The 21762-nt window shown below is 33.8% G+C and overlaps 2 protein-coding genes across 3 annotated transcripts; both read left to right on the top strand.

Moving 5' to 3' along the window:
- The first annotated feature begins 2755 nt into the window (after positions 1 to 2755).
- Positions 2756 to 7604, top strand: LOC145612557 (protein CLAVATA3 INSENSITIVE RECEPTOR KINASE 2-like). Of its 2 annotated transcripts, none has more exons than XM_081667905.1 (11): positions 2756 to 3029; positions 3119 to 3251; positions 3366 to 3437; positions 3600 to 3743; positions 3840 to 3911; positions 4106 to 4165; positions 4303 to 4406; positions 4498 to 4632; positions 4733 to 5077; positions 5454 to 5833; positions 6814 to 7604. In XM_081667905.1, the coding sequence occupies exons 1-11, from the start codon at positions 2945 to 2947 to the stop codon at positions 7198 to 7200; spliced, it is 1917 nt and encodes a 638-aa protein (XP_081524031.1). In that variant the 5' UTR covers positions 2756 to 2944; the 3' UTR covers positions 7201 to 7604. The 2 variants fall into 2 exon arrangements, with proteins under 2 accessions (XP_081524031.1, XP_081524030.1); XM_081667904.1 differs by having other exon boundaries at positions 2759 to 3029; positions 4730 to 5077.
- Positions 7605 to 9385: 1781 nt separating this feature from the next.
- LOC145611904 (autophagy-related protein 18b-like) lies at positions 9386 to 20194 on the top strand. Its single transcript, XM_081667286.1, has 12 exons — positions 9386 to 9706; positions 9824 to 9897; positions 10437 to 10510; positions 10645 to 10754; positions 11583 to 11674; positions 12787 to 12899; positions 13439 to 13558; positions 16322 to 16467; positions 17610 to 17714; positions 18509 to 18574; positions 18863 to 19253; positions 19727 to 20194. The coding sequence occupies exons 1-11, from the start codon at positions 9648 to 9650 to the stop codon at positions 19002 to 19004; spliced, it is 1101 nt and encodes a 366-aa protein (XP_081523412.1). The 5' UTR covers positions 9386 to 9647; the 3' UTR covers positions 19005 to 19253; positions 19727 to 20194.
- Positions 20195 to 21762: the final 1568 nt, after the last annotated feature.

Here is a 21762-nt window from a genome sequence, read left to right as displayed (position 1 = left end):
TTGGCCGGCGTAATTGTATTGGACACATAACACACGAGGCCATAAAGGAACTACACTTCTGCCTGTACTTAGGGCCTGTTCTCTTACGTTGAAATTCAGTTCAGTTCAGCTCAGTTTAGTTCCATTCAGTTCAGTTCAGCTCCTAATTTCCTTCTCTTATAAAATATTCATTTCAGTTCAGTTCAGCCCAGTTTAGTTCAATTCAGTTCAGCTGAGTTCAGTCAATGAGAACAAACCCTTAATGGGTAACACATACTTAGCTATGAATTATTTAATTTGACATACGTAGTATTTTGTTTTTAGTTTTTAGTTTTTTCATTTTAATGGTTTATCTGTAATGCTATTTTTTTTTTTTTCATTTTTAATTGGTAATTTAGGTGAAATTTTACCATTTTATTGAAATTTTCATAAAATCTGCCTTTTAATTATATGTATCAAAAGTCTTAAATTTTTTCGTTTTTTTTTTTTTTTTCTATTCTCATTCTTTTTTTATGACTCATTTGTTTATTTAACTAAAATATACTAGTAAAACATATTTTGTACTACCTATTTTGTATCCATATCCATATCCATATCTATATTCCGATATTGGTTTTTGTACGTGTATGTCCCCGTGCAACCTAGACCCCTCCAAGGGCTCCAACGTTAACGTAACGCACATAAAATTTCTCAAAAACCATAATTCTTAATGGGAAATGACAAAGAAAGTAAAGAAGATGAGAAAGCCCAAATCAAATCAAATGAAATGAGTAGAAATGAGAATTGGGTGGGGAAATTATACACTGAAGCAGAGACTATTGACTGACAAGAGCAAAACAGAACAAAAGAGGCCTCGACTAATTGTAGCCCTTCTGAAATCAGCCCATGCTCTTCACTCATCTTCCTGTTATGTCTAATACAAGCAATTTCCCACCTCAGTTTTCACAGTCACACTTGCTTGGTCGTATTTTTCTGTTGGTGTTAGGTGAATTTTTCAGCTCACACTTTTTGCACTACCAAAAATCATTACTCACACTTGCCAAAAAAAAAAAAAATGTTATTTGTAATGTGTTTTACTCAATTGTTTAGTTGCTAATCGTCAAAAAAGGTTGTGTGTAGGTAATTGGATTGCTGATATTGGACACGATATGTGTATGTGGAGTGAAGATTTTAATACATACTCGGATGTATGGTAATATTAAATGAACATCAAATCACCCTTAGGTAATTGACAATAAAATCAAAATTGATCTGAATCGAAATACGTTGTAGCCGATCATAACACAATTGAACTCTAATGGATATGACTTGAATTTGAACTAATTGACTTGTTTGCCACCTTTAGCATTTTACGATTGTAATATCATGTAATCCGTCTCTTAGGGCGTGTTCCGATTTACTGAAAACAACTGAACTGAACTAAACTGAAATGAATCGTTTATGAGAGAAGAAAATTAAGAATAGAATTAAACTGAACTGATTGGAGTTAAAGTAAACTGAAATTAAGCTGAACAAAACATACCCTTAACTATTGAGTGAGTTTCCTCAAAAAAAAAAAAAAAAAAAAAAAAAAAAAAAAAAAAAAAAAAAAACAACAACAACTTAGGGCCTGTTCTCATTGAATAAACTCAGTTGAATTGGACTGAGCTGAATTGAACTGAGCTAAATATTTTATAAGAGAAGGAAATTATGAGCTGAACTAATTTAAACTGAGCTGAAATGAATAGAATTGAATTTCAACGTAAGAGAAAAGGCCCTTAGTGGGTAATTAGGTAAATCACAAGTGTTCTTAAATTGCTTCCTAATTGTTTTTTTCATCCAAATTAGGGAAAAAATAAAATTAAGGCCCCGTTCTTTAGAGCTGCTCTGCTCTGCTTTGCTCTGCTGAAATCTGCTCTGCTCTGCTGAAATCTGCTCTGCTTTGTCCTGCCCTGCTCTGCTCTGCTCTGCTTAAAATTAATACTTAATATTGAATTATAATAATAATAATAATGTATATTTAATAATAATAATAAATAATTAATACTTAATGATAATAATAATTAATATTTAATAATAATAATTAATATTTAATAATAATAATAATATTTAATAATAATAATATATAATTAATATTTAATAATAATGATATATAATTAATATTTAATAATAATATTAATAATAATATAATTAATATTTGATAATAATAATATTTATAATAATATAATTAATATTTAATAATAATAATATTAATAATAATAATATAATTAATATTTAATAATATTAATATTATTAATAATAATTAATATTTAATAATAAAATTTAATAATTATAGTTATAATAATATTTAATATTTAATAACAATAATAAATCATTACTATTATTATTATAGTATTAGTAGTAGTAGTAGTAGTAATAATAATAATTGTAATAATAATTGTAATAATAATAATAATAATATTAGTAATAATAATAATAATGATAATAATAATAATAATAATAATAATAATAATAATAATAATAATAATAATAATAATAATCATGAAATCTGCTCTGCTCGGCTCGGCTCTGCTTTGCTCTGCGCTGCTTCAATCTGCTCTGCTCTGCTTTGCTCTGCTCTGCTGAAATCTGCTCTGCTCTGCTCTACCCAGAAGCTCAAAAGAACAGGGCCTAAATCAAAGACAACAGTATCTTTTATTTTCTTTTTATTGTGGGATACCACTAAAAAAAAGAAGTAGACTGAAAAAAGAGAAAAACGACCCACGAAAAAGAGAAACACTCCCCACAAACCAAGAAAGAGAAAGCAAAATAAAGAAGGAAAAAAAACAGAGTATTTCTTTATTTAGTTTTTAATAATTTATTTAAATTATTTTCTGTTAGCTTTTTCTTTCTGCTTTGATTTAACTTTCTCTCACGCTATGTAAGAAATGCAACAACATAATCATTTTCATTTCCTGCTACTAAGAGCTTCAAGCTTTACACAATAATGGCTTTCTTCTTCTCCTTCTTCTTCCTTTTTTTGTCTTCTTTCTTCCATTTTTCTCTCTCTTATGAGCCTCGTAATCTCGAAGGTAAATCTTTTTTCACAATTTTAAATTCTGGGTTTTTCTGGGTTTTTGCTTAATTTCTAAACCCATTTTCTTAATTTTTTTTTTTACAGTGGAAGCTTTAATTGGTATCAAAAATCAATTGAATGACCCTCATGGAGTTTTAAATAATTGGGATGAATTTTCTGCTGATCCTTGTAGTTGGGCTATGATCACTTGTTCTTCTGATAATTCTGTCATTGGCCTGTAATTTAATTTCTTCAACCCCATTTTTTAATTCTTAATTTTAATCTTATATTTTTGCTCAAAATGTCACTAAAATAATAAATTCCTCTGTTTTTTTTTGTGTGTTAAAAACAGGGGAGCTCCAAGCCAATCTCTCTCAGGAACATTATCTGGAGCAATTGGAAACCTCACTAACCTCAGACAAGTGTAAGTAATTATTAATACAAACTCGGGTCTGCTCGAGCCTACGTGCACGGTATTTAAAAAAATGTTAAACTCCAAATTTCATTTATTATAAGTACAATTAATGGTGGGTATATTTTATAATTTTGAAATTGTTAATAATTTTGGTGATTTGGGTTTTTGTAGATTACTTCAAAATAACAATATTTCCGGCAAAATTCCACCGGAAATTGGCTCATTATCAAAACTTCAAACCTTGGATCTTTCCAACAATGGATTCTCTGGACATGTCCCTAGTACTTTGGGTCAATCCAAAAGCCTCCAATATTTGTAAGTTTTCATTTGGATTGAAGAAATAAAAAAAAATTGAGCAAATTTGTTTTGTTCTTTTGCTAGTGTTTGTTTCTAATGTTGTCTGTAATTCAGGAGGCTGAACAATAACACGTTGAGTGGTGCCTTTCCGGCATTTCTTGCCAATTTGTCTCAGCTTACTTTCTTGTGAGTAATCTTACTAATCTACATATCTTAGTGTATTTTGAATAATATTTGTATATTATATAGTTTTTATTTCTTCTTGTTTGTTTTCATTTTGTCCCATTTAAGGTTGAACCTTCATTTTCATAGATTAATGGATTTAGCAAATGGCTGATATTTTTGTATTTTTTTATGATTGTTGGTTTGAATTTGTGTAGGGATTTGTCCTTTAACAATCTAAGTGGACCTGTACCAAAATTTCCTACTAGAACATTCAAGTATGTATATTATGATTGTTTTTATATAATCTTTTCTTTGTTACTTTTTTTTTTTTTTATTGAATCATGCTTAATTTGTTTGTTTGTTTATGATTGTTAATGATTGTACTTATTCTTTGATTATTGATGATTGATAGTATTGTGGGAAACCCTTTGATTTGTGGAAGTAAAGCTACTACTGATGGTTGTTCGAGTTCGGTTGTCCCGGTTCCTCTATCATTATCCGTTGGTTCGTCTCCTGGTAATGACCATAGCATGATTAAGCTTCTTTTCAAAGTTGTGATGTTTTGGTGAAATGGGTTCTTATTTTATGCATCTAAATAAAATTGTAGGAAAGAGAAAGTCTAAGAAAGTGGCAATAGCACTTGGAGTGACATTTAGCATTGTCTTGTTCTTCATCTTATTGGTTGGGGTCATCTATTGGAGAAGGCAAAAGAGGCGCCGTCGATTTATGATGAAGATCAATGGTAAAGATCGAATTTGCATGACTCATTCTTTTTCCATTTTGAACCACTACCGGTATGTTTTGTTTGCATTCTTAGAAGGGTGTTTTAATTTTTGTAGCAGATACACAAGAAATTGGTTCAATAAGATTGGGTAATTTAAGGACATTCTCCTTCAAAGAACTTCACAATGCAACAGACAGTTTTAGTTCAAAAAATATTCTTGGCAGTGGAGGGTTTGGAAATGTTTACAAGGGCAAACTGCCCGATGGCTCTATGGTGGCGGTAAAGCGCTTAAAGGATATCAGTGGAACATCAGGAGAATCACAGTTTCAGACTGAATTGGAGCTGATCAGCCTTGCTGTTCACCGAAATTTGCTTCGTTTGATCGGCTTTTGTGCTACTTCTCATGAGCGCCTTCTAGTGTATCCTTACATGGCCAACGGAAGTGTGGCTTCAAGGCTAAAAGGTTGTTAACTCACTGAAATGTCTTGCATTTTTTTTTTTTTTTAGTATCTATCTTTGTGCAGGATTTTACAAGTTTCACATCTTATAGACTGTTGAGCTCAAAGTACAAAATACTTGCATTTTCTTGAGTAGTTTTGCATTTTAATACAGTAGTTTTGGATTATACTATGTTTTTCACTTTTCAAGGTAATCTATATATTCCATTCAGATCAACAGTGTGATTATATTGTAACCCTAAGAAAGTATTGAAATCATTGATAAGAATATAATCATCCTTAAAGTAGTGAACTAGTGATTATACAATATACCATGTGGGTCCTTGTTCTGCTCGTCAAACAATATGTTGATTGAAGGTATTTCTTTCGTTCTTTTTGCAGGAAAACCACCATTAGACTGGAACACGAGGAAAAGGATAGCCATAGGAGCAGCTAGAGGGCTTCTCTATTTGCATGAGCAATGTGACCCCAAGATCATCCACCGTGATGTTAAGGCTGCAAATGTCTTACTGGATGATTGCTATGAGGCTATTGTTGGCGATTTTGGCCTTGCAAAGCTTCTTGATCATGGTGATTCTCATGTTACTACTGCTGTTCGTGGAACAGTTGGGCACATAGCTCCCGAGTATCTCTCCACTGGCCAGTCATCTGAAAAGACTGATGTTTTTGGCTTTGGCATACTTTTGCTAGAGCTAATTACTGGGATGAGAGCACTCGAATTTGGCAAGACTGTTAATCAGAAAGGTGCAATGCTCGATTGGGTAAGTTCTCTCTACTCATCTATGTTTAATTTCCTGCATAAATTTTCACTTGCATGCTTCCCCTTGTTTGAAATTATTAGAACTCGATTTAAAACTCTTGTAAACATTATTTCAGCTGTCAAATAAACTGTGTAACCCATATAAAATGATCGTATATTTCCCTTTGAGGTAAAAAGAACATAACCGTAGTTACCAGTCTAATAACATTGTATATAGGTCATATGTAGATTTTGTTGTGTACATTCCATGTAGAAGTGTGTGTAATTAATTAATTATCACAGTAACTTTTTAGTGGGAGATCAACTTGATTGATAATTATACAGTCATTTTGATCGTGTATTAGTAGTAAAACCATATGATTACACCACTATAATTATTTGACCACTTTAGTAATCAACCATCATGTTGATTGCGAAATCTTTCCAATATTGGAGAGTGTTATAATATGCTTAAACAAAAGCAAATGCCTAAGCCGTTGAGGGCGATGGGTCCCTTCTTAATCCACAAATCTTTTGTAGGATAAACATAATGTGGATTCCCCTTGTTCTTACTTTAAACATAAATCTATTCATTCAAGAAGCACAATAAGGTATTATCAAATGATTGTGTTTCTTAAGATTAGAAATTATTTATACTAAGCATCAGCAATTATTAATTATAGAAGATTATTTGGTATCTTCCTTGCACGAAGTGCTGGATTTTCTTTGCTGTAAAGTTGCTCGAAACACGTGTATCACATCTTTTGTTATAGTAAAAAATACTTTATACTCCCTCTATCCCTCTTGAATGTTAACGTATGCAATCTTGTCCGTTTATCATACAGCTTTTACCCGTAATAAGTTTTTTCTCTACTTTTTCTCAATAATTAGACCTCAAGCCCACAATGTTTTTTTTGTTCTCTTTAATCTCTATTTCTTTTACTTCACTTTCTTTTCCAATTGTTGCTAAACCACTTTATACATGCCATGTTATGCCTTTAGGTTAAGAAAATTCTGCAGGAGAAAAAAGTGGAGATGCTAGTGGATAGGGAACTAGGGACCAACTATGACAGGATAGAAGTAGGAGAGATTCTTCAAGTTGCCTTGCTTTGCACCCAATACTTGCCGGCCCACCGGCCTAAAATGTCCGAGGTGGTACGTATGCTCGAGGGAGATGGACTCGCGGAGAAATGGGCTGCTGCACACGGTCAAGACAATCTCAACATGGGCTTCTCCCACCCGAACAACAAAAGTTTGTCGCGTGCCACGAGCATGCCAACGGATCCTCATCACCCTCCACCTACAACCATGTTTGGAGCAAGTTTTGATGATGATGATGATGAGCATTCATTGGATTCTTTTGCCATGGAACTCTCTGGCCCAAGATAGCTTAAACTAATAAATAAAAAAATAAATATAAAATGAAACAAAATCACAGCTACAAAGAAAGAATATGTAATTTTTGTCCCTACATTATTAATTAATTTGGAAAATGAGCTGTAAAAAGTTTACTCATATAGAGTTTAGGCATGTTTTTTTTAATATAATTTCTGCATTAAATTTTCTTGTTTGGGGTAACTTGTGAATGTAAATATAATTTGGGAAAATATATGTATAAGATGCTATTTTTGTTGTAGTAAGAATGAGTAGAGAGAGGGTTGATGTAACATAATGGTCAAAAAGCTGTTAAGAGTAGTACTGGGTTTTAGCCGTCTACTGGTTGTAGGATGGTAGGTTGGTGTGATGTAATCTGGTTGCAGTACAATTTGTGCAAATACTGTCGTTTTCTTTGATTCTTATGCTCAAATCTCTCTTGCTCCAGATATCTTACTTGTTCCATTTTAATTGTACTCTCTATCAAGTTCTTTATTTGGTTGGGTGGAGTTTGTGCGAGAGAAAATTGGTGGGACCAAATGTAGTGAATGTGATACGGATTAGTAGTGTGGTGAACGACTGAACGGTGATCCTTCTTTGCCTTTCGATAGTAATGAGTTTAACACTTTGACTTTTGCAATATTAAGAATGTTTAGCATTTTGATTTTGATACTTTTGAGTTTTTGACATATTTTACTCTTAACACTATAGGATGATTTTCATTGTTGTATTGTGTTAATTTTAATGTATATGTTGGAAAAATACATGTTGATTTCATGAAAAATAACAAAGAATTTCAGCATTTTCCTGGAAAAAATTCGCCATAATCGAAATAAAAAAACTGTCCTCCTTCGGTTATGCCGTGGTTTGGAGCTCACTGACTTAGAAGCAAAATACGCCACCGCCGGTACAGGTATACTAATGACGCACACCCCCCTCCCCCCTCAATTTTTACCCAACGACCTTCATAATTCGTGTACTCGAACTCAAAGGTTGGGATTGCACAAGAACTGCTCAGATATCCAAAGGATAGGTTTGTGATTCTGTGTTTAGGGTACAATCATCATAATCAATTTGGGGGCTTAAAAGTATATTTATAGGATAAGAAAGAATAAGAAACAACAAAGCCAAGAGCCTTCCAGGCAAAGCCCACGAGCGGTCTAGCTATCGCTCGCGTACGAGCAAGCTCTCGCTTGACCCTACAGCAAGGCAATGCAAGCAGTGAGCTATAGCTCGCTTGCACGAGCGCTATCGCTCGCACCTGTGGCAAGCCACGCAAGCATCCAAGCTATCGCTCACTTTCACGTGAGCTATAGCTCGGTTTGGCTGCAGCCCATGCCTTGCGAGCTCTAGCTCTCTTGCTAGCTTGGCCTTGCAATACTCATTTGCCTTGCGAGCTACATCTCCCCTGCTAGCTCCTTGCACACAATGTCACTAAAGAGTAACAACACTCATTTAGCAACACTCCGATTTGCATTACAAATATTACAACTCCAACAATATATACAATATTCAAAGTATAACTTTTTATAATTTTTAAATGGTTAAAGTAATGAGTCAACAAACTTGTTCACTCAAATTGATTCATTTATTGAGAAGTAAAGGAAATGATGGTTTATAACAAGAGTATAGGGCAAACTTAAAGGGATAAAAAAAAAGGGTAAAGGTAACAAACTAAATCTGTAAATGTAATTAATAACAAAGAAAACTACAGAGTATTATCATTTGAGGCACTATTAACATGGTCGGTCACCAGTTAAAGACCGAAACTAAAGTTTGCAAATTAAGACTTGAAGATTGAACCAATTGCTCTATTATCAGACCTAGATTTGACCAATAAAGCTGGACCAAAATTGGATCAAATAATATAGTACCTAGTACTTCGTATCTTTTTATCTAATATTAAATAGTTCAAAATATTAAAAATAAAAGCTCTTAATTTATAGAACTTCGTATCTTTTTATCTAATTATATACTTTAAACAAATTGGTCTGGTCCGAACTGTTTCGGATCGGACCGATGAGTAAAAGCAGACCGATAGTCCATCTTTTGGCCCGAATCGATAATTACATGGTTTTAGCCGAACGTTGCCCCGAGATAGTGATCCAAACTCAGCCTTAGTCATAGTATAAATAATGTTCCTATTTGAAGTCAAAATCATCACTTTTTAACACAATAACACCAACTATTTCTGATTTTATTTCACAAGCCAGAATCTTACTTATTCAATCATCTTCCTCATTCAATGTTTCAATCACCTCTTTCTGTAATCTGTGATCCCACAATTTAATTTAATTTGTGCTCAAAATTTCTAACTTTGGCCAACAAACTATACCCAAATCTCTCCTCTTGTTTTAATCAATTCCTTTTTGTTTTCTGATTCTGGGATTCAGTATTCTATAATTCAATTAAAATCACCCAAATTTCTTAATCAAGTTCTCTTCTTTCTGTAATTTCTGACAATGGCAAACCAAAATTCATCATACCCAATTCTTTGCGCTTCCTTCAATCAGGATTACAGGTTATTTTAATTCTGGGGTTTTCACAGTTTTATACTTTGATTTGTATAATTTGTCTTTCAAAATTTATGGTTGATTTTAAAATTTTTCTTTTTCTATTTATGTCGGATTATATGAAGTTGCTTTGCTGTGGGAACGAAGCTTGGGTTCAAAATTTTTGATGCTGAAACTCTCAGGCTATGCTATGAAAAGGGTAAATTCTTATCTTTGTAGTTTATTAATCTTTGATTTGTTTAAGTTTCAGAATTATTGGCATTATTAGTTAAATTTATGTGAATTGATATGATTGGCAAAATATTTAAGATTGAATTCTGCTGCTGCTGAATGTCAGCAACTTGCTTAAACAACAATTAATGACAATTTTAATGGAGATTTTGCTACTGGTATGATCTCGGTTCGTAGGCGGCCTTACCCACGAAGAATTGCCTAACATTACTTATCCAATATGAAAACCGAACTTTCACCCTTAGCTGCTGAATGTTTGTAACATAGTATAGAATGCAGAATTGGCAAAATCAATTTTTTTTAATTTTTATGCATTGAGTGTGATATTGGAGTTAGAGGAACATGGCCTTTTTTTTTTTTTAGTTTAATAATGTTAATTTTGTGGTGAAAGGTTCTGAACTTCTGATGTAGTGATGTTAGAGGGTTGATTCAGGGAAGGTTTATGTCTGTTGATCAAGAAATGTTAGCTTAGCTCTAGTCTTATGAGATCTTGTTTCTATATTTTAGATATGGGTGCTTTCAGCATTGTTGAAATGCGATTCAGTTCGAGTCTTCTTGCCATCGTTGGAGCTGGCGAACAGGTTATTTCCATTGAATTTTGACAAAGATGATTTTAGTTAATTTACTAAGTTATTGACCTATCAGTCTGCCAGTCTGCTAGCTGCTTTATATAATTCTAATTAGGTGGTTCTTTGTTTCCTTTGGGTGCACTCAGGCAGCTCTATCTCCACGCCGCCTTTGTTTGTTTAATAGTACAACTGGAGCTCCTCTTCAAGAACTAAACTTCTTGACTTCAGTTCTTGCAATTCGTTTAAATAAGCTTAGGTGAGTAACCTAAACTTTTTCTAAGCTTTTTTTTTTTCAAAAAAATAAAAATAAACTTTTTCTAAGCTTTAACTCTTTTGAAATTTGGGTGACAATTTCCTTTTCTTCCATCTCCTCCCTCTCAAAGGCTATGGATGCAAGATTTAGAACTTTGCATAGATGATGAGTAACTTTAAGCTTATCACTTACCCAGCATGTACACACTTATTTTGATTTAAAGCTCAAGTTGCCTTTAAAAATAATCGCAGCTACCATAAAGGACTAAGGGCTGGGAGCTAATTGCAATTTTGAAAGCTGATATTTGTTTGTGCGTGTATTAGATGGCAAATGTGTGATGAGAAACCCATCGACTATATATATATATATATATATTTGTTTTTCATGATTGTTTCTTTTCCCCTAGATGTATGTTAAGCAAGACTATGTCCAATAGATTATGTTGGTGTGCTTCTGTCTTGGGTTATTGTGTCATTTCGTCCTGTAGACTTTATGTAGTGGCATTAGGGTATTGTTGATACATAGACTACTTCAGTGATTTCTAATACAAATTTTCAGGCTCTATACGAGTATACGCCCTTATCTTTGGGTTCTTTGACCCTTTAGTTCCTTAACATTCCCTAGTTGTTGTTTGTTAGAAGTTTCATGTGTTTCCTGCTAATCTAAGTCTATTGTACCTTGGGGGCCAATGAATCCATTACTTGTATACGTAGCCAAAACTGAATGCATTTTATCTTTATTGTTTATTCCAGTAACCATTAAAAGACTTCTCAATGCTTAATCCAGTGTTCTGTACTCATAATTATTTTGCTTATGTATCATACACCGCAGACTGATTGTTCTATTGCAAGACAAGGTCTTCATATATGGTATCAATAGTCTTGCGATTCTAAGCGTACTTGATACTGTGCCAAATCCAAAAGGTATTTGATCTGATCTATTTCTGATTTATTGCTACCAAAGATCCATAGTTTGTCTTAGATGTGCAGTGAAATGTAATGTGATATGATATGATTAACCCAATATGTGTCTCACAAGCATGCTGGGATTCTCTAAGTAAGAATATTGCATTCTTAGCATCAAGCTGAAGAGACAATATTGACCAAAGCGGTTAACCTAGACAACATCTTAAAATGTAAAGGTTTCCATGAATATTTTCTTATCTCCTTTTCCCCAAAACTATATAAACTATTAGATACTCCCTCTTGCTCTACATACTGAGCTACTTTTAAATTCAAGCTCACAATTGGCAAATATTGTGGGAGAGAGTCAGTAAAGAAACAAAAAAAGACCTTAGCCAAAATGTGAACTGTTACCTTGGCTATTCATTCTATCTATATTTATTTAAATATCCTTTGCCTGTGGTGTGTAGTCATCTCTTTTCATATTTCAGTCCTTTTTTGTTTGTTTGTTTGTTTATTTATTTATTTTCTACCTCCAATTTGGCTAGGTTATGTCAATGGCCAATAAAGGGTGAAAGATAACTCACAAGTCACAACATTTAATTTGCTTGTAGTTTTTGCAAGGCTTGTGGTAGTACATGGAAATGAATAAACTAATGTACAAAGTAGAGTAAATGGGGGTATTTTTATTTGTTTGCATGAGACAGAACAATATAAAGTTAATGCAATTAGGGTTAGTGAGAGAGAGAAGCAATAAATTAATAGAAGTCCCATGCCAAAATAGGAAGTGATGCAGTTTTCGGAAGCAGACAAATAAAACGAGTGTTGCAAGTATCTTAGGAATGGGGGAGTATATCTTTCTAAAAATGGTTTAATAATGTCACTCAAAGATAACCCTTCCCGGTTCCTAAGACTGAAGTAGATTGTCAGGGTTCTTGATATTTGGAAGCGATTAAAGTACAAGGCGAAGTATACTGACTTGTGTAATTTTGTGACTTGTGTCAATTCATTTTTCGTTTTTTACCTTTTAGTGTTTTTTTTTTTCCTTTTCATTTGGAAAGGGTTTCTGTGTGTTGCAATAGAACTTTTCAGAGTTTATCACGCAGTCTAATATTTGAACTCTCTCATTTTAGGCCTTTCCGCATTCTCCCATATCTTGGATGCTTGCTTCTTGGCTCTTCCAGCAAGTACAACCAAAGGATCCATGCTAGTTTACAATGTTATGGAGCTCCAATCCTTGTGTGAGGTTGGTAAATTCACATAAATTTTTCTGTTGCTATCATATTCAGATAAGAAATGGAGAATTTGCTTATTTAATTGCTGGCTTATTTGAAAGATTTATTTTTATACATGATCTTTGTCCAACATGTTAACTTTCTTCTTCTTTGATACCTGACTGAAGTTTGGTGTATTTTGACCTAAGATTAGACTTCAATTGTATCTAACTTGATTAGTTTGTAAAACACCAATGGTGCTACATAGCTACTAGACTTGCTAGATGACAGTATAAAGAGCTCTTGAATGAGCCATTAGCAACACTGAAAAGGATAGCTGCATGGAAATTCTTACTTCATATAATTTTCTCTGTAATTTAAATTTCTGCCAGTTCTTGTATCATCTCAACTATCTGTTACTTTCCTTGTGTGGCTGCTTCTGTCTATTGTGCGTCTTCTTTCATAATAATGTAGAATAGTAGACTAAAAATAGAACATAATTTTATGTTAGCATGAGTTGTGAAGTCATTAATCTTTGGTTTTGTTCTAATTAAGATATTGTTTGGTACAGATAGATGCTCATCTTTCACCCTTGGCTGCAATGGTCTTTTCTTCCGATGGAACATACCTAGCGACAGCATCAGAGCAAGGAACCATGGTTAGAGTACATACAGTACCTGAAGGAACTAAGGTAACTTTTATCTAATTCCAAGGATCAATTTTGGAAAAGGTCCTTATCTTTGCCAATTCATGTCATATGGTTGTCACATGCATGGAAGTACTCAGTAAGATGATGTACTATACAAAGGCTCTGTTATAAGTATCATTGTAGGATGTTATATCTACTATACTTTTACATGCATACTAAATTACAAGGGGCAGTAGCCTGTAATGTTGTTGCTTGTTACGAGCAATATTGCCACCGTGAATTATCATAATTGCACTTCAATTTGAATCAGATTGAAGTTCTTAGCTTTCTTTTTTATGTTTCTTGATTCATAAATGAAAATATGAGTTCTAGTTGTGTTAATGGGATTAATGCTCACAAAATTGTACTATTACTGCTGTTTTCATGTTCTTTTGAATTGATCCCCAAGCATCAGGCCGAATAACAAAAGATTTCTAGTTACTTACAATATTTACCAAAATTATTAACATGAAATTGTAAAAGAAAGAAGGATCCATTGTCTGCTGGCCTGGTTCATAAGCTTCTATCTTGTGCATTATTTTGCACTTTTGATTTTAATTCAACATTGTGCCTTATGGTATTAACACTGTGTTTCTTGTTACCAAATATATTTAGACCGTTCATCATCCTCCCTTTAAAGTAATGTGTGTCGGTTGGTGGGAGTTGGGATAATATAATCTTAAATTAGCATTTAGAGGAGTTGTAAATGTTATCCATTCTTTGGAAACTGGCAGGGCACAATTCACCCTCTCTCATTTGTTCACATCTTTATACTCCTTGACACTGTTGCACCTCTGTTGTACCTTATCATTGCTGTTGGGTAGTGAATACTTCATGGTGGTACTTTCTGATGTAATGAGCAACCTAGGTAAGGGGCTATAGGAGTAGCATATTGTATTGTTAGTAGTCATTAAATTTAGTAAAAATAAGGGAGAGTAGGCGTAGAGAAAAGGCATCCAGAATATTTCAATTATTATTTTGTTAGCTTTGGGTGAGGGTCAAGTTCTCGAATACTTGACAACTATCTTTAACTTATTGTAGTTACAGCTTTCATAATCAATATCTCTTTAGAATCATCTGTATGCTGGTTCATTACAAATGGTATCTTTACAATCTAATGTTGCAAGAAGCCTCCCCTTCATAGGCAAAAGGCAAAATACTTTAGTAGCTTACTGGGTTAGATCCAAAACTATATCTATAGTTTCTGAAAAACTCTTGAAGTTCATCCTGGCCGAACTCTGACTTTGATAATTTGATTAGTCAATCCTTCTTAAATATTCCATCTTTTTCTATCTACTTGAATTTTCCTCTTTAAACCGAGACAAAAATTTTAAGATACAACTGTAAACAAGTACTCCCTCTGTGTTTTTTTAAGTGTTACAGTTTGACCGGCACATAGTTTTAGGCAATTTAATTGACTTAAATAAAATTAGAGGTAGGTGGGGTAGTTGGAGTATTAAAAAATTGTAAAAGAAAGATAGTGGGGTTAATATTTTATTGAAAAGTAATGAATGTGAGAGAAAAGATATAATAAAAAAGTAGTGATGGGTTTGGGTGGGGACCATGAGAGGAGAGAGATATAATATTTTAATGTAGCTTTTCGCCAAAAAAGGAAATGTAACACTTATTAAAACACGGCCGGATTTGGTAAGTGTAACACTTATTAAAACACGGAGGGAGTATAAGCCTTTTTCCTGTTCATTAAAAGCATCTTACTCTGCTCAACTTTTTATGCTGTCCCACTCTTCCGTTGTCAAACACGATTTGTCTTTTGCTACAAAACTTGATTTATTTTGGGCCTTGTATGCTCTTCCCAGATGTTAGTGTGGGCCCTCCTCATCTTATAAGGGTTGGATTGAGTTTCAACTTTTTGTTCTCCTGTTTATGTTGTCTCTGTGGAATCTAGTGCTACTATGTGCGAATATTGTATGTTAGTACTTGAAGAGGACAAAGTGGTTTTTACGGTCTTGGGGATCCAAATAACCTCTCTCTAAAAGGTTTCATCCAGTATTATCCATTGATGAAGTCTTGAGAGGAAAAAATTAAATCTTCTGAGCAGGCCAGTTAAGGCTGTCTAACTGACCTGGTTAAGTATGTACTTTGTATGATTTTGCTTCATGGATTTTTCTGTATGATCCAAAGGGCCTAAAGGCCCTTAACCTAGGTAATATATCCTTTTAGGTGAGTTAGGCCACAATCCACCTTTCCTAGGAAGGGAAACTTAAACGTTCATTTTACTTGATTGTTAACCTTAGACTCTCCAATAGGTGTCAATCTGGTAACATAAGTTACAATGAGAGTGCAAATTCATTAGGAATTTGCCGAGCTTATTATGATCATATTTTTCAGTTTGAGTTTGTTGTTTTGATGAGGAAAGAATATCACTGGGTAAATGTATTTGAAATTTCATTCAGCTAATACCCTGAATTTGATAGCAAACTAGATACTTGCAACTTCCCAGGCTTCTTATGTAATAGTTATGCATGCTTTCCATTTACCCATGGGTTCCCCATGTATTCTGAACGGGTTATTCTTGATGAGGAATTGTGATGATATTTATGATATCTGATAAATGGTGCATCTGTGAAAGACATTTCAACAGATATCACCATTGATATGGAATCTTTTGTGCTTGTGTGATAATATGTTTCAAGGATGATATTAATTCTTTCTGATGTGTCAAAGGCAAACCGCAAACTTTTTTCTCTTTTTCAGATGATACTCGGTATAAATCTTTTTGCCTAACCTAATTATTTTTCTTGTCAGTGTTTTAGTTTTCGTAGGGGAGCCTATCCATCCACAATTTTCTCCTTGTCCTTTGGTTCGTTTATGCAGCTCCCAGAATTTCTTGCCGCCATAAGTTCCTCTGGTTCTCTTCACTTATTCATACTTGGAGCTGCCTCTAATCAAAGGTAGATTGAAATGAATTCTTTTTTCTTTTGTTAATCAATTCATCATTTCTTTGTTTTCAGTGCTCAAACTGTTTTTTGCTTTTCAATTGGTGTCTTTTTAAGTTTTATATTTGATTCTAGTGATAGCTCTATCCATATTCTAGAATTTTCTATTGCTCAATCAGTGTTGTTGCAAATGTTTGGACAGTTTTTACCATATTACGACGATTTTAATATCAGTCACCGTCGAGGCATCGACATAGTTTTTTTATTGAAACCGAAGTATTTCATCCTCCTGAATGTAGGCTTTGTTTAAAGGTCACTCAGTGCTTTTGTAGTGTTTGGGTTTTATCTACTGTTCTGTCTGCTATGACTTTTGTGCAGCTTGTGTGTTGCTTTTCATCTTATTGACTTCTCTTCAGGGTGAACACAGTCAGAAAAATTTGCAGTAGTATGGAGTCCGCTAGGGTAGCCTCATTTACTAAATGATGCCGGAGATCAAATGTAACATATTAGCACTGTATTTCTTTCATTCTCCCCAATCCGACCTCTTTATACCCTTGTACTCCGCATTAGAGTTCATTTCCTCGATTCCCTAGGTGTACATGCACATGTTTTTGTGTGTCTTGTTGGGGATAGAAGAAGGGTGAAAGGAGCTTTTTGATGTCTAAGTTAGCTTTATGGTTCAGCATATGTAAAAGACTACTAGCTCAGAGAGAGAAGTCTATTGGTATGAAAAAATTAGTAGGATTAGCTTGGAGAAGAAGGTAGAGAGTTGTAGTTAAAAGGTGAGCAAGGGAAGGAAGTCAGAAAAAATTTATGTAAGAGGAGATCAGTGAGAGGAAATGTAATTTCTTCTTCTTCTTCTTCTTCTTCTTCTTTCTTTCAATCATTGTAGCTCATGTCAAGCGATGTGATAAAGGTTTACACTGGGACTGGGATAATAGATCCCATTCGATAATTTATTGCATTAAATTACAATCAAATTTCAAATTCCCCCCAAATTCTCTTCTTCCTCATTTCTACATTACTAATATTTTGTTCTGTTACAATGTACTTCGTACTTTGTGAGCATTATATTATGATTTATTTTCCTGGATGTTCCTGTATGTAGCTTATAATATAGACTATCCTATTTTTGATTTGATGTTTGCTGTATTCAGGGGTAGAAATTCAAGTAGTTTTATTGGTGGAATGATTCCTAGCTCAATTTTGGATCCAGCTCATCATCATGTTCTTCACAACGCAGTTGTTGAAGGAGTCAAAAGGTGAACATTTAGTGTGTAAATATTCTGGTATATTGTTTTGTTTATCTGCTGTATTAATTGTTTTATTTTTTGTGCAATGTACTTTGGTCTTAGGTAATTTATTAGATCAGTTTGATGTTGGAAGAATCTTGAATGTGGGTGTTTGGAAGAGATAACATTCATAACAACACTAAAGAGACTAACATGTGTCAGCTAATTGTAAAGTGTGATAATACCTTTGGTTTTCATCACTCCTTTTTTGAATACTTATAAACTAATTATAGTGTATTTCACTTAACCTCAGAATTGTTTTGTCCTAGCACTCAGCTCATAAGCACGTTGCTCTAATTGAATCGCATTTACGGATATAGCACAATAACCTATTGGCGGAAAGGATGACAATCATTAGTCAAGAAACTAGTGGTTTATTTTGAGCTTGAATCAAAAGCGCTAGAGAAATCTGCTATTCACTTTTTACTTTTTAAGCGCATAACAAGGTTTTTACGGCTTGAGCCATATGGCACTCATATCACTTATCCAATTTTCATATTGTATGGGATCGGGCTGAAAGGAGATGAACTTGTGTTGGCAAAGCCAACTTCTTAAATCATGGGCAGTCAAGGCCACAACATTGCTCAATTAGAATAGGCATGTTCCTCTGGGTACAAGTTAGAAATTAACATTCATCTTAAAACCTGAACAATTTGCTGACATGTCATTTACATGTTAATCCCTCCATTTGTGGATGTTCTGCGTGCTTTATGAGTTATTCTATTTCCTGTATGAAAATATGCTCAAGTTAGTGTATTTTGCAGTTATGCTGTGATACGTAAAGTGGAGAAGATTTCCAATGCTTCTGGCTCTGGAACTTTCTGTTTCAGGTGAGTTGGATGAGTCAAATCTTTAAAATTGACCTCCTGTCTGTTTCCCTATAACCATACTTTTAGTCTCAAGTAATTGCTATGAATGAAGTTCTGATTTCTGTAATATACGGAGTAGCAACTAACAGCTTCATGAAAGTTGAGGATTGCTACACTCCCTACCAAATAAATCTCAATTTTTGGTAGCAGACTTTAAAAGATCTGGGCTGAACTATTAATATTTTGGTGTGATGAATATCTTTCTCCAGCTATTATCTACCTCACTTTCATATCTTTTTGACATGCCAGGGCCACTGTTTCTGTTGTTACTTATGATGGATACTTCCGAGAATACATATTCAATATCAACCATAAGAATGAGTCCTCTTGGACATTGGAGCGAGAGTACAATCTGTTGACTGCAATTTCTGATATTACTACTGGCTCATGAACCTTCTTTGGTGTTTCCCTTACTGTTTCTGATTGTAGAGTGATCATACAAGTGATACAACTCGCTCATTGTTAATGTTGAATCGCCGACCTCTTTAACCTATGCACATGCCATGTTCGTGCTATTTATCTGTCTGTCTGTCACTGGCTCACTGCTATCATACTGTTGCGTGCAACTGAGGAATCTGATTGGTAAGGGCGGCTGATTTGCTGCTCCAGCTCCACTTGTAAAAAGTTCTGATTGATTATGGTAAAATTTCTACTCAAATGGAATAATATATGCTCTTTTTGTCCCATGTTTCATCCCCAATTTCTGTTAATATTTTATTCTGTTAATAAATTCTGTTAATATCTTATTCAGCTAATAAATGGAGAATTTGTTCATTTAATTGCTGGCTGATTTGGAGAAATGTTTTTAGTTAAATTTTTTCGTCTTCATTAAAATGCATTTGTGAAAATATCTTACTGCAGTATAGGTGTATTTTGAATTTTTGATCTCTCTTATCGGCTTATCGATGAAGATTGCTATGGAACTGCTAATGAAAATTGAAAACCTTGTTTATAGTAGTATATGATAATGATGCCTCTCAAAGTTGGGATTTTTTTATACACGCTGCTATTTCTGTTATTCCTACCGGCTCATGAACCTTTTTGGTGCTTCTCTTAACTGTTTTGATTATACAGTGATCATACAACTCATTCACTGTTATTTTTTTTTATTAGGTTGACTTCTTTAAACAACCTATGCACTTGCCATGTTCGTGCTAAATGTCCGTCGCTGCTATTTTCTTGCTGTGTGCATCTGATCTGAGAGCTTTGATTGCTAGGGGTGGCTGATTACTCGCTCCGGTAAACTAACTTGTAAAATGGCATAAAGTTCAGTGTTTCTGTACAGCAGTTAAGTGTACAATGTACGTCATACTGGTGTAGCTTTCCAGGTTGCTGTACTACTCGTATAGTCGTAGGTATTTTACCGGATGTTTCTGCTCATTCTAGACTTCTAGTACCCTTCCGCTCTTTACATTACATGTCAGGAGTTTTTTTTTTCCTTCAGAGCTACTACATTTTTAGCTATTATTGTATGTTCCGCGACTTCTGTCCAATGCTGGTTCTATAAATAATACTGTACTTGTATGCAGTACATTATTTTCCTTAAAACTTTATACACTCTGACTCGCGAGCAGTTTTTTTTTTTTTTTTTTCCTTTTTCTTTTTCTTAGTAGGGTCTTGAAAAAGAAGAAAAAAAAAATAAAAAAATTACATGTGATATAAAGTTATTCCACTCGTTAGATCAACGCTAGAGTATGCTACTGCATAAATGCAGGGAACATTGGACCATGCATATACAAAGTACAAGTATTATCCAACAATGCCAGTATGCCACTAGATTTATGAAGCATGAAATTGTCAAATATAAATATGGAGTCCCCCAAACAAGGTTTGATGTAGTTGCCTAGTTGGTAAGGAATTCACCTTGTAATCTTGAGGTCATATGGTTAAATGCTCCCAACTACGCTACTTGAGGATGAGGATCTCTTATCCCCCTCTTCCCCCAACCACCACACCCTTTAAAAGGTTGACTCGCAAATTATGGACTAAAAATATCTTGAGGATTGAAGTATGGTTAAAGTCCTTCTTCTAGACTTTTTTCATAGAAAATTTAAAATATACTTACTAGCAATGGATAGCGATGGAATAAATTGTTGGAATACGTGTAGATAGATTTGAAGGGATGTTCACCTAATACCGTAATACGTGTAGCAATTTGGGAGCTTGTGAATGGGAATTGGAGTATGATTGATGATGAAAGTATGGAAACATCTTGTTTCTTATTGAAATTGACAAGACAAACCCGTCATAATCCACTTTTTCCTTTCCAAATTTGTTACATACGGGGGAATTGAGGATAGAATGAGAGTTTTAATTCCATTTGTAACTAAACACATACTTCGTATATTCTATGTTTTATGAAGTACGGAGTAATCTGTTTACTCAATTGTAAGTTGACAAAATTTTACTTTTAACAATATATTTACAAACAATACTTTGACGTACTATGTAAAAAAAAAAAAAAAAAAAAACACCTCTACTTTGACTATTTTTGTAAATCATACGGAATAGATAAGTAAAAACATTATTATGTGAAATCTTGATAGATCATCTCTATTACATTTTCAATAACAAATTTAAATATTTTAACTTTTTTGATAATTAAGGTCTTGTTCCTTTGGACTTTTATACAGAACCTCTTTTTTTTTTTTTAGCTTTGAAGATCTTTTAAGTTGAATTTAGTTCTAAAAAGGTTAAAAATAAATAAATTAATCATGCGCATTACCAAGTCCAATCCTATAGGCACAAAACATTACAATTACATATATCACACATAACTTAATAAACAAATCCAAGGTTTTATTTGAGAAATTTTCCCACTCTAAGATTCTTATCATTTGAAGACTACTTATAACAGCTACCCGGCAACTTTATAGTGGAGTAGGCCACACTGTGTAGCAGGGGTTACCAGAGTTATTTTCCTAGAGGTTAACCGAGTTATTCAATCAGGGTTTACTCGAGTTACTCGGTTAGGAGTTACTCGAGTTACTCGGTTATGGATTACTCGAGTTACTTGGTCAGGGGTTACTCGGTTAGGGGTTATTTAAGGAGTTCGGTCAGGGGTTGCTCGAGTAATTCGGTTAGGAGTTACTTAAGGAGTTCGATCAAGGGTTATTCAGTCAGGAGTTACTTGAGGGATTACTCAATTA

The sequence above is a fragment of the Chenopodium album genome, chromosome 24 (genome assembly GCF_948465745.1).
Source record: "Chenopodium album chromosome 24, dcCheAlbu1.1, whole genome shotgun sequence".
NCBI lineage: Eukaryota > Viridiplantae > Streptophyta > Magnoliopsida > Caryophyllales > Amaranthaceae > Chenopodium > Chenopodium album.
This window is presented reverse-complemented; position numbering and strand designations above follow the sequence as displayed.

What these genes read in the sequence shown, in the direction of transcription:
- LOC145612557 (XM_081667904.1), top strand. Translation starts at nt 2,945, where the DNA reads ATGGCTTTCTTCTTCTCCTTCTTCTTCCTTTTTTTGTCTTCTTTCTTC. An exon ending in CTCACTAACCTCAGACAAGT is followed by an intron (nt 3,438 to 3,599) that starts GTAAGTAATTAT and finishes GGGTTTTTGTAG; the next exon opens with ATTACTTCAAAATAACAATA. An exon ending in TTTCCTACTAGAACATTCAA is followed by an intron (nt 4,166 to 4,302) that starts GTATGTATATTA and finishes GATGATTGATAG; the next exon opens with TATTGTGGGAAACCCTTTGA.
- LOC145611904 (XM_081667286.1), top strand. Translation starts at nt 9,648, where the DNA reads ATGGCAAACCAAAATTCATCATACCCAATTCTTTGCGCTTCCTTCAAT. An exon ending in AGCTCCAATCCTTGTGTGAG is followed by an intron (nt 12,900 to 13,438) that starts GTTGGTAAATTC and finishes TGTTTGGTACAG; the next exon opens with ATAGATGCTCATCTTTCACC. An exon ending in GTTGTTGAAGGAGTCAAAAG is followed by an intron (nt 17,715 to 18,508) that starts GTGAACATTTAG and finishes TGTATTTTGCAG; the next exon opens with TTATGCTGTGATACGTAAAG.